Source organism: Phocoena phocoena, chromosome 5, assembly GCF_963924675.1.
Source record: "Phocoena phocoena chromosome 5, mPhoPho1.1, whole genome shotgun sequence".
Lineage (NCBI taxonomy): Eukaryota > Metazoa > Chordata > Mammalia > Artiodactyla > Phocoenidae > Phocoena > Phocoena phocoena.
In genome coordinates, this window is record NC_089223.1 from 67,595,101 (window position 1) to 67,607,430 (window position 12,330).

The following is a 12,330-nucleotide window of genomic DNA, read 5'->3' on the forward strand; positions in this document are numbered from 1 at the left end:
CACCAGTAAAATAGATTCCTTTCTCCCTGTCCTCCCCCACCTCCTCCCGTACCCCAGTTCCCAAGGGTTCCCGTGAGTATATCACTTGACTGGGTCTCAGTCGCATCCTGAAGCCTGTTGTCCAAAGGCATCCTGGGAAATATCATTTTAGCTTTCTAGCCTCTGCAGTAAAGGAAGGTTTATTTGAAGAGGATTAAATGGGGGCTGAGTAAGCAAATCCATGGCTCTGGTCACATTCTCTTTTGGGACATCAGCCCCAGAGAAGCATAGGTAGGGTTACCTTCTCAATTTGGGAAAAACACTTTGGTTCCAGAATGTTCATTGAGTTCTCTTTGAACTAAAACTATGACAACGAAGATGACCCATAATGTAATTATTTTTGACAATGAAGACAATTTAAATAAAACGAATACATTTCTATTTACGGGAGCACAGAATTAATGATAATTAGATAAGAATAAATGTGTCAATAAGATGAATGAAAGCAGATTGTGCTTTAGATCTGTTGTTGAGAAAACTTTTGCTATTTGGTTGCATCCCTTCCCCGAGGGTCATACCCACTACCTTTGCTTAATCACCTCACACCAACACTCCTCCAGAACTATAGAGCTCCTCTCAAACATCAGTTACTCTTAGTTAACTTATCTTTCCTTTGAGATTACCCTTCCCGGAGCCCTGTTCTTTCTGTCCCAGTATGAACTCCCGGCTCTCCAGGCCTGCCTCATTGCTATCGTCATGGGACTTCCTTTTATCATTATTTTGGGAATTCCTTCACTTAGGTCTTGAATATGAGTTTGGCAAATGCGTGTTTAAAACTTCTATCCTGCTGGTTTGGCTATTCAACCAATCATTTGATAATTAAATCATGTATCTATAATCATATACTTTTAACATTAATTCATATGCATTTTTCTTTTGTCCAGCTAGATTCAGGAACTTCTTGTGGGTACAGACCTGTATTGTTGCCATTATTTGTATAATTCTTAACATGATACTTAACTTATACAGGCAGACCCTTGTTTTATTGCACTTTGTTTTATTGTGCTTTGCAGATATTGCCTTTTTTTTTTTTTTTTTCAAACTGAAGGTTTGTGGCGACTCTGTGTTATTAGATGATGGTTAGTGTTTTTTAAGCAATAAAGTATTGTTTAGTTAAGGTTGTACATTGTTTTCTTAGGCATAATGCTGTTGTACAGTTAATAGACTACAGTATAGTGTAAACATAACTTTTATATGCACTGGGAAACCAGAAAATTTGTGTGACCTGCTTTATTCTGATTTTGCTTTATTGAGGTCTGGAACAAAACCCACATTATCTCCAAGGTATGCCCATAGCAGTAGAAAGTTATAAGGATTTATTGATTTTTTTTTTTTTTTTTCCCCTCTAGGAACGTTTGGATTTTGCAATGAAAGAAATAATATTTGATCTTCTCAGTGTTGGCAAATCTACCAAAACTTTCACCATTAATCCAGAGGTAAAAAAATTATAATGTAGTAATTTACTATCCTATACAATTAAAAAAAATTTTTTTTTAAGCACAATTTCTGGAATCAGAACTCTTAGGCTCAAATCTCTAGTTAAAAATTAAGATAAATGTTATTTCCTACTTCTTTGGCCTTGTTATTCCCTCGTAAACTCCTGCTCATCCTTTAGATATAAAATTTTCAGATTGTTTAAGAATATTTTTTGAAGTAATTGCTTATTGGAATTTAATGACACTGGAGAATGTAAAAAGACAAAATAAGTGTTATATTTTCTCTTATTTCTTTTAAATGACTGTGCTGGTCCTCCTCATAATCAAATCTTAAGATATATATTTATGTAGTTAACAAATGAGCTCGAAAGTTATTGAAGCTTTTTATTTGTAGAATTCTTAAGATAGGTTAATAATTATTTCCAAATTTTTAAAGTGAGCAGAAACGACTTTTTATAGATGACATGCTTAACCTGGTTCTCAGCTACAAAAATCACATAATGAAAGACGTTTTCTTGATCATCTGTTTTCAAAAATATTCTCTTCATTGAACAAGTTTATTTCTGAAATTAATTTTTTTCCTCACTGAAACGTTCATACTAAGAGTAGAAAAAATGTCAGTTGTGCTGTTTTGTTGTTGTTGTTTTTCTACAGGCTTACTTTATTAGGATTTTCTTCAATCTGTATTTCCTTTTCAGGAATCTTTTTAAGCTTGTGAGAGCTAGTTTAGTTAAAGCCAGATAAAATTATCTATTAATCCACTTAATCAAATCAAGCAAATTGCAATACACTGAAAGAATGAATAAGTGAGGACACCTCTGTGAACCACAGTACATTGTGGAATTTTCCCACTCCCTTCAAGATGTCTTCTATGACTATGTGAAATGACCATCTGATATTAGACTAATATCACCAGTATTATGTCGTATGTAAAGAGGGGTAAATCTTAAAACCTTGATCTTATTTAGATAAAAAATATATAAACGAAAGTTTTATTTTCTCCCTGTATTCCAGTGAACCATCCAGTGAACACCCACTGGAATGCATATACCCATTTTAGAGACCACTCGTGTAGGTCATAACTAATGACAGCTTGGGCTGAGATGGTGTGGTGTGGATAGAGAGAAGATCATTTACTGAGAAAAGAAACACTGAGAAGATACTGAGTTTGGCGGGGAAGAGGGCATTTGGTTTGAACGTGGCAAATCTGAGGCATCTTTCTGACATCCAAGTAGAAGTGTCAAATTGGTCTGAGAGTCCAAGTTCAGAGGAGAAGTAAGGCTTAAAATTAGCAGGTGATCTGGTATGGATGGTAATTGAAGCCATGTAAATACATGAAATTACTTTGGGAGAGAATACATAATGATAGGAAAAGGCAGCCTAGGAACTTGCCTTGAAGCAGTCTAACATTTAATATTCAGATAAAGGAGGGTAAATTTGGAATGTGGACAGAGATGACACAGTCAGCAGTGGCACAGATGTATCCAAGGAAGGGAGGGTTTCAGGGAATAAGGAATATTTGACAGTGTCCCATGCTGATGAAAAGTCAAATAGGATGCAGGAAAAATGCCCACTGGTTTGAACAGTATTGTCACTGATGAGTGAGAGGGAAGTATTATGGGGAGAACTCATTGCATTAAGATAGTTGAGTATAGTTAACAAGAGTCAGAATATTCAGTTAAAAGGGAAATGTTGAAGATGCAAGAAAGAGAAGGGATAATTGATAGTGTAATTTCCTGATAATGCAAGAGCAGATGGGATTCTAATAACTAGGAATACCAGCACTCCTCAACTGTAACGGGAGCAAAGTAGAGGAAGAAAAGGTGCAGATATAAGTAGATCAGTGTGTTTTGTAGTGAGAGATTGAGGAAGGTTGATGTTTTTTTTCTGACTGTGAAGTGGGTGACAGATCATCTGCTTATAGAGGGGAGAGTATGGTATCAGGGTGTAGGAGAGTTGAGGAAGGGATGGAAGAGGTTTGAAATAAGCTAGAAAATAAGAGAGCCAGTTGACCTCATAAGTGAATGGGTGGCACTTGGGAATTTGGTATTAAAGCAAACTGCAGTGCCTGGGCTAGTTTAAAATGTGGGACAGAAGGGTTTGTGTTTCTTCTGTCCTCCTTCCTCCCATCCCCCAGTGTTATTTGATGAGATATTTTTAGCATGAAAAAAAAGGAATTTTCTGACACTCTGACTTCTTTATTTTGAAACTTTTTTCTCTGAAGAGAATGAACATAGGCCTCAGAGTCTTCCTTGTAATAGCGGACAGTTTGCAGCAGAAAGATGGTGAGCCGCCAATGCCAACAACAGGAGTTATTCTTCCCTCAGGAAACACTCTGCGTGTAAAGAAAATTTTTCTCAATAAAACCTTGACAGATGAAGAGGCAAAAGTCATAGGTTAGTGTTAACTGGAATAAGTAAATAATACAGTTTAATATTCTTTTGTGAAAGGTTATGATCAAATCTAAAATGTATTATTGCCTGTGTAAATGTATACATACGTGTATATATTTGCCTATGAAAGTATATATTTGCCTAGTTATTCCAGTGTACAGAGTGATTCAAAAATGAATACTTTTTTTATAATATCCATAAGTTGTTATGTTAAAAGTCTTGTTAAATATTTTCTCACAGGATACTATTCACTGCATTTTGTCCTTCCTTCAAATTAATTTCAGTTGTGTGCATAATTTTTCACATTTTCTCCAATATACTGAAGCAAATTATCAGGGAGAATAGTATGTCAAAGTCAGAACTCCTTCCTTTGTAACAAAAATAAGCTAATGTAATTTAAAGGTTGTGATGGGCTTTTATTTTTTTTACAGAAAATAACTGTAACTATTCTTTATCTAATTTTTGACATTTTATAACTGTGAAGTTCCCCCCCGCCCCCCCCAGGAATGTCTGTTTACTACCCTCAAGTGAGAAAAGCATTAGACAGCATTCTCAGACATTTGGACAAAGAAGTTGGGAGACCAATGTGTATGACTAGCGTGCAGATGTCTAATAAGGAGCCTGAAGATATGATTACGTATGTAGTCAATTACTTCTCTTCATTGCTATTTCCGTTTTCATAAGTAAAGTGGGTCGCTTCTTGCTTGTTTCCTTCCTTTCTCTAATGGATTTCGCCCCTGTTGCCATCTGCGGCAGTTTTTAATACAGCGATTCCTCCCACAGGCTCAGTTTTACTCTTGAAAGTGCTGTCAAACCAGCACAGATAGCAAAAGTCATCCTGGATCCGTCCAGTTTGTTGTCAGTGTTGAGCCCTTATACTTATTCTGTGAGTGAGAGATAAATGCTAGTGACCGCAGATGTGTGTGGACATGGTTGGTTTATTAAGTCAAACAAATGCTGTTATTTCCAGAGCCTTGTTCAACAAAAAAAGAAAACCTGAAAATCTCCTGGGAACTGAGGGTACAGAGGGGAATAATGTATGAGTGGCTTTTTGTGTGAGAAACTGTACCTCATCTCACCCCGATCCCACTGCCAGCACTGCTTGTCAACCCATGTTTTTTTCCCTTATTGTTAGGGACTTCCTCCTCAGGAAGATATATTTTATGGCAATAACTTCTTTTACTTGCTAGGAAATATCTACATATTCTTTGTAAGTGGACTTTTTTTAAGGTGTTAATATCTGCATTGTACATCTTAGATAACCAAATTGGATATTGGCTCTCTCAATTAATGCATAGTTATTATATACTAGAAAATGTTAATATCTCTGAGAGTTTCTCCAATGTGAAGTTTTTTTTCCTGCATTACTTTCTCTGGGAAGTCTTCATCCTTTTTGTCACACTTTCCTCATTTCTGCCTGTAAATTTGCCCTCACTGAGTTCCTCTGGCTGTGTATGTAGCATCTTCAATGACGGCAGTGTCAGCATTCCCCGGTCAGCTAGTTCTTCTGTAACTCCATTAATATTTGATTGATATTGGGTTGACCAAAAAGTTTGTTTGGGTTTTTCCGTAAGATGTTACAGAAAAACCCAAACAAGCTTTTTGGCCAACCCAATATTTGACTCCCAGTATTCACTTTTCTTTTCTTCGCTGTACTTTAATCTTTGTTGGCCAGTTTCCTCTTTTGATTATCCATTGTTGTCAAATGCCACCTGAGTTTACCCCTGGAGGCAAGGAATCAACACAACTACATAATTTGCCATGTATGTGTGAACCGAATAACAGATGTGCAGTGACCAATCACGACAGACTTTGAAAAAATTAATGTGATTAAATCACTGGTTATGATCACATCTGTTTTTTTACGTCCTGATTTGTGCACTGAGGAGCTAACAGGGAAGCTTGGCTACGCAATTACTTATAGTTGATGGTAACGGAAAATTGAAGCACATTGTTGGAGACTGGTATTATTTAACTAAATTGTGGTAACTGAAATTCATGTGTGTTGGAACCAAGCTGAGAAAACTCACTGTATATAAAATCACTAAAAGTAAGTAGTAGTCCATTGCCATGATAATGGATACTGAGCCGAAAACTCTTAAAACATCCAAATTCTTGTCTATATAAGAATTATTTTATTGGGCCAATTGAAGGATAATTTGGGTAAAATAAATTAACAGCTTCCCCTTGAAATGTAGGCCAAAATAAAAACCAGTATCTAAAAGGTTAGATATTTAAAATAAATAAAATCATTGAATAACTAGGGGAAAATACAGAAGAATTAAATTATATCAAGCCTCTGGAGGAACCAGGATTTTCAAAACTTCACATATTTTATTACATAAAAATTTTAAATATGTTTGTGTGTGTGTGTGTGTGTACGTTCTGAAGTAAAATAAAAAGACAAGAAAAAACAACTCCAGCAGTAGTATATGAGAATGTCTGTTCTCTAAAACCCTTGTTAGTATATGATATTAAGAGAAAGAAAAAATTTTGTTGATTTTATAGACCCCCCAAATAACTAATATTTGGTTATTTAATGTCAATTTTATTATTTTAATAATTAAATATTATCAAAGGTTAAATATTATGTATTTAATTCTATTTGAAACAATTATAATATAAATAATTTACTTAAATAATACTTATTTAAACATAATAGTTGTTATACTTGTTTTTAATTACTGAAAACCTTTTTTGCTGGCTACCTGTGTTTTTTTCCTGAATTATCCATATACTCTTTTCTGCATTTATAAACTGATAATTATTTACTGGATTTGTATATGCTCTTTTTATAATAAATACATTAAACTTTTGGAGGTGGGCTCATTTTCTGTAATAATTTTTCCAAGTCTGCTTTCATTGTCTGGTGTATGTAAGAGTCTTCTTATTAAGTCCTCTTGTGATCTGTTTTTCAGGGGGGAAAGAAAACCCAAAATTGATTTGTTTAGAACTTGTATTGCTGCTATTCCAAGGTTGATTCCTGACGGTATGAGCAGAACTGACCTCATTGAATTGTTAGCAAGGTAAATGAGAATTACTGTTTGTGAGGTTACCTTTTATCTCTTTAAATCTCTTTAAATTTCTAATGCACCCCTGTTACTATTATCACTAAAAAAGTAGTGATAAAGACATTTTTAATCCTTTATTTGATAACCTTCTAAACTCCCATTTTGTCTTTTACATTTTGTTAACACTTTCTCCTCATTCATTTTTTGTTGTTGTTGATGAAATTTAATCTCAAGATGTATTTAATGACTTTTATTTAATTTCATGGCAGAGAGGTCAAAGCCTTTCTTTCCCCAGGGAATGAGAGCAACGAATGACCTGATATCCTAAATGTGAAATCCTAAAAGTATCTTTTTTTTTAACATCTTTATTAGAGTATAATTAATTTACAATGTTTTGTTAGTTTCTGCTATATAACAAAGTGAATCAGCTATACGTATACATATATCCCCATATCCCCTCCCTCTTGCGTCTCCCTCCCACCCTGCCTATCCCACCCCTCTAGGTGGTCACAAAGCACCGAGCTGATCTCCCTGTGCTTTGAGGCTTCCCACTAGCTATCTATTTTACGTTTGGTAGTGTCTGTATGTCCATGCCACTCTCTCACTTTGTCCCAGCTTACCCTTCCCCCTCCCTGTGTCCTTAAGTCCATTCTCTACGTCTATGTCTTTATTCCTGTCCTGCCCCTAGGTTCTTCAGAACCTTTTTTTTTTTAAAGATTCCATATATATGTATTAGCATATGGTGTTTATTTTTCTCTTTCTGACTTACTTTACTCTGTATGACAGACTGTAGGTCCATCCACCTCACTACAAATAACTCAATTTTGTTTCTTTTTATGGCTGAGTAATATTCCATTGTATATATGTGCCACATCTTCTTTATCCATTCATCTGTTGATGGACACTTAGGTTGCTTCCATGTCCTGGCTGTTGGAGATAGTGCTGCAATGAACATTGGGGTGCATGTGTCTTTTTGAATTACAGTTTTCTCTGGGTATATGCCCAGTAGTGGGATTGCTGGGTCGTATGGTAGTTCTCTTTTTAGTTTTTTAAGGAACCTCCGTACTGTTCTCCATAGTGGCTGTATCAATTTACATTCCCACCAGCAGTCCTCACTCATTTTTTAACTGTTAAAGTTCTTCTGGATTCCCCTACAAATCCTATTTTTAAATTCCTTGCCTTTCCATCTAGTAGTGTTTCTTAGGACTTGTATACCATGTTTTCTCTTAACATATGGGCATTATCAGTGTATGACGGCCCCACTGGGCAATTAATTAGTGTGTTAACTCCTACAGTCATTTCTTTAGCACCTAGGGTGATAACCAGGTCTCATTTTCACTTTTTCCTCTTATTGCAGAGGCCATAGCATTCAAGTTTTTATCTCTTTCTTCTACTAGGCTCTGTAAATGAGTAAATAACATGACATCCAAACTTAAATACCAGCTCCCAAAAGTAATTCTAAGTTGAGGTGATGGCCTTTCAAAAAAGGCCATGTCGAAAAAGGCTATGTTGACATAGTTGGGGATTCTCTTTAGATAAGGGGTCGGCAAACTTTTTTTCTTAAAGGACCAGATAGTAAATATTTTAAGATTTGCAAGTCACGTGGTATCTGTCACAGTTACTCATCTTTGCCACTGTAGTGCAGAAGCAGCCACCTGTGAAGGCTCCTGGCTGGATTTGGCCCTTGAGCCATAGTTTGCTGGCCCCAGCCTAAAGGGAAAACCAAGTGCAAAGACTATCAGGGCAGTGATACTTGATCACATTGAAAGATGTTTACTGCTCGCTGGGCACTTATCACTAAGTCTTAAGTTAAATTCACAATGAATAAGCAGTTAATAGACCACTCCAGCAACCTTGTCTACCTCCTTGAAAACACCTAGCATTTCACACACCCGCGCACTACCTATCCTCCGCGGTTGTGGGTTTCACTCAGGCCTTGAATGGTATTGGTCTCTTAGGATTATGAGGAGAAGAAAGGGATTACTTTTTTTTTTTTTTTTTTTTTTTTTTTTGTCGTACACGGGCCTCTCACTGTTGTGGCTTCTCCCGTTGCGGAGCACAAGCTCCGGACACACAGGCCCAGCAGCCATGGCCCACGGGCCCAGCCGCTCCACGGCATGTGAGATCTTCCCGGACCGGGGCACGAACCCATGTCTCCCGCATTGGCAGGCGGACTCTCAACCACTGCGCCACGAGGGAAGCCCAGAAAGGGGTTACTTAGAAACTTTGCACCATGAGATAAATTCATCCCTTCCCACTCTGTCTCTTAACTCTTGCTGTAAATTAGATTGCAGAGTTATGAAGTTCTTGTCAGTGTTAGGGAGGGAAAATAAGTTTTAATTATTTATAATGCTATTCCTTGGGAAAGCAGTAAACAACTCTCATCCAATTCCACTCTTACTCCTCCCACCTCAGTTTAACTCACCTACATCTTTGTGGACGGCAGTCCATATCCCCCACCAAAATGAAATTGCATCTCCAAGGGGCAGGGGTAGAGGAGCCTTGTAGAGGAGCAAATATCTCGACAGTGATTGACAGTTTGCTTTGCTATTTATAATACTTTGCTTCTTTCCCCTGTGGTATTCAGTTACCAGTTAGTCTATTTTGGCAGAAAGAAAGATTCGAGGGTCTGCTTACTTTGTCCCCAACTCCTATCATTTGGAATTGTGATGTCTAAATCTTATTTACTTAGAAATAAAGTAAGCAAACAAACAAAGCAAAGATACACTGTAAATTTGCAGACCTGTCTGCTGTCTCTAGGGAAGGTCGATTTGTTCTCCTGCCTTGAATTCTTCAGGCACCATTCTCTTCATGGCTATACCCCAAGTCACACAGATAGGTGTAAATTTGTGGATTTAAGAGATGTTAAAATGACCTTTAAAGCCAGCAGCACAGAGTCAGTCACTCTCCTAGCCCACAGTATCGCCTTTGGTGCCACTATCAGAGACAGAACACTGGGCTAGAGACCCTTGATCTGACCACATGTGGTACTTCCAGTGCGCTGCTCTAACTGCTGCTGCTTCGTGGCTCACTCCTGGGTCTCTGTAGCTGTAATACATTTTCTCCTCAGTCTCATGGTCAGTTGAATGTTGGCTTAGTGAAGACCAGAACTGAGCTCAGCAGGGTGAAGACTGGTATCTCCTCTCACATAAATCATTGCAGCTCTCTACCTCTTTCATTGAGGATATTTCCATCTTTCCAGCTGCCCAAGCATGTAACTGTGGCATACTTTTTAATACACCTGCTTTTCTTTATTCATTCAGGCTGTTTCTAACTCTGATGCATGTGTCTTGATGGTCAATCATGAAAATAATACTCTACCGCCCCCAACGGAAACTCATATTCATATAGCATTATATATTGGTAGCTTCACTGCTGCAGCCATGTTTTATGATTTTCTTGTTTATCATTCTCTTCTTTAAGTTCCATTAAACTCCTTTAACTAATATTAATTCATGTCCTCATATTGTATTGATGTCTTTAAAAGGTAATTATATATAGCCTCTCCTATAATTTATTTAGACTTAAACTCTTTTGTTTTTTTTTTGTTTTTTTAGACTTAAACTCTTGAAGACCTTATGGGTTCGTTTGACACTTTTTTTTTTTCATTTTCTTTCTAGGCATACCCCATTTATGAAGTTACTCCTAAATTTATTCTCATTTTCACTGTCAAGAATTATTTCTGTTAAACTGATTCCATCTTGATTTGTTGTATTTCTTCCTTCACAATCAGCCCGTCTTATGTTTAACTGTAACCTCAGCAGCATGAAAGGAATGATAGAGATAAATCATGTCCTTTCCAATAAAGGACTAAATAAATATGAGCTAGCGCTAAGGTATTATATGATTGGACGTAATTTTTGATTGATTATAGGATAACATACGGCATTTTAAGGATTAAAGAATTTTTTTATGTAATTCTGATTTGTCAATCTGTGTTTTCTAAAGTACAGCATTTGAATTATGATCAAACTTATTATTCTGAATTATAGTACAAGTACCAACTAATATTAGTAGATTGACGTGTGAATTTAAATAAATGAATATAGTTTAGCATAAGGATGAATATAGCACAAAAAGTGCACATTGGTTCCTATCTTCTTACTTCTTATGAACCAACTGAAAGGATATATTTTTTAAATTCTTAGTTTTACATTTTAGATGATAAAACTCTTTGGAAGGTTTTTGAGGTTTGCTAATGGAATTTTGTTCTTGGTAGGCTCACAGTTCATATGGATGAAGAACTACGTGCTCTGGCTTTCAATACTCTGCAGGCACTAATGCTTGATTTTCCAGATTGGCGGGAGGATGTTCTTTCAGGATTTGTTTATTTTATTGTTCGTGAAGTGACTGATGTCCATCCCACGCTTCTTGATAATGCCGTAAAGATGTTGGTGCAATTAATAAATCAGTGGAAACAAGCAACCCAAATGCATAATAAAAACCAGGACTCACAGGTACCAAACTCTTTTGTAGTGTCTCTTTGTATGTGGTCAGTGGTAGATGACCAATGATGATGTTAAAACATATTGACTTTCTCAAAAACTAAAAGTTTTATTAGTTTTACTTCCTTTCAAAGTGTTTGTAATCCCTTAAGCAGAACTTTCCTGTAGTTTATATATTAAATACATAACATTTGCGTGTCCAACCTTTCCAACTTTCTTTCTTTGGTAATAATTATTTTTAGTTTTTATCTTTATTTATTTATTTAAAATTTTATTTATTTATTGGCCGCATTGGGTCTTCGTTGCTGCACGTGGGCTCTTCTCTCTAGTTGCGGCGAGCGGGGGCTACTCTTCGTTACGGTGCATGGGCTTCTCATTGCGATGGCTTCTCATGTTGAGGAGCACGGGCTCTAGGTGTGTGGGCTTCAGTAGTTGTGGCACACAGGCTCAGTCCTTATGGCTCGCGGGCTCTAGGGCACATGGGCTTCAGTAGTTGTGGCACGTGGGCTCAATAGTTGTGGCTTGCAGGCTCTAGGGCGCGTGGGCTTCAGTAGTTGTGGCGCATGGGCTCAGTGGTTGTGGCATGTGGGCTCAGTAGTTGTGGCTCGCAGGCTCTAGAGCGCAGGCTCAGTAGTTGTGGCGAATGGGCTTTGTTGCTCTGTGGCATGTGAGATCTTCCTGGACCAGGGCTGAAACCCGTGTCCCCTGCATTGGCAGATGGATTCTTAATCACTGAGCCACCAGGGAAGTCCCGGTAATAATTATTTTTAAATGAACATAGAAATTAGAGGCAATTCTAGCTCACATTTAGGTTGTTTCCAATATATTTAAAGCTGACATAATAAAAAATTTTGGTAGCCTTTCAGCTGAGTTATTTGATTGTTTTATCAAAGGCACCAGTCCCCATTTCACATTACAGTATGTGTGCTTCTTAACCATAAAAGTTGCTCAAATTATTGATTTGTGATAATGTGTTAAGTCATAGAATCTTGGAATATTAGAGCTG

General features: G+C 36.9%; 1 protein-coding gene across 1 annotated transcript in view; it reads left to right on the forward strand.

Annotated features, from left to right (window-relative positions):
- FRYL (FRY like transcription coactivator) overlaps nt 1-12,330 on the forward strand; it is a 135,280-nt gene that overhangs the window by 40,276 nt on the left and 82,674 nt on the right. Inside the window, exons 13-17 of the mRNA XM_065877145.1 lie at nt 1,389-1,475; nt 3,700-3,871; nt 4,373-4,505; nt 6,787-6,894; nt 11,099-11,336. Coding sequence (XP_065733217.1) covers nt 1,389-1,475; nt 3,700-3,871; nt 4,373-4,505; nt 6,787-6,894; nt 11,099-11,336 — 738 coding nt within the window. The remainder of the gene's footprint in view (nt 1-1,388; nt 1,476-3,699; nt 3,872-4,372; nt 4,506-6,786; nt 6,895-11,098; nt 11,337-12,330) is intronic.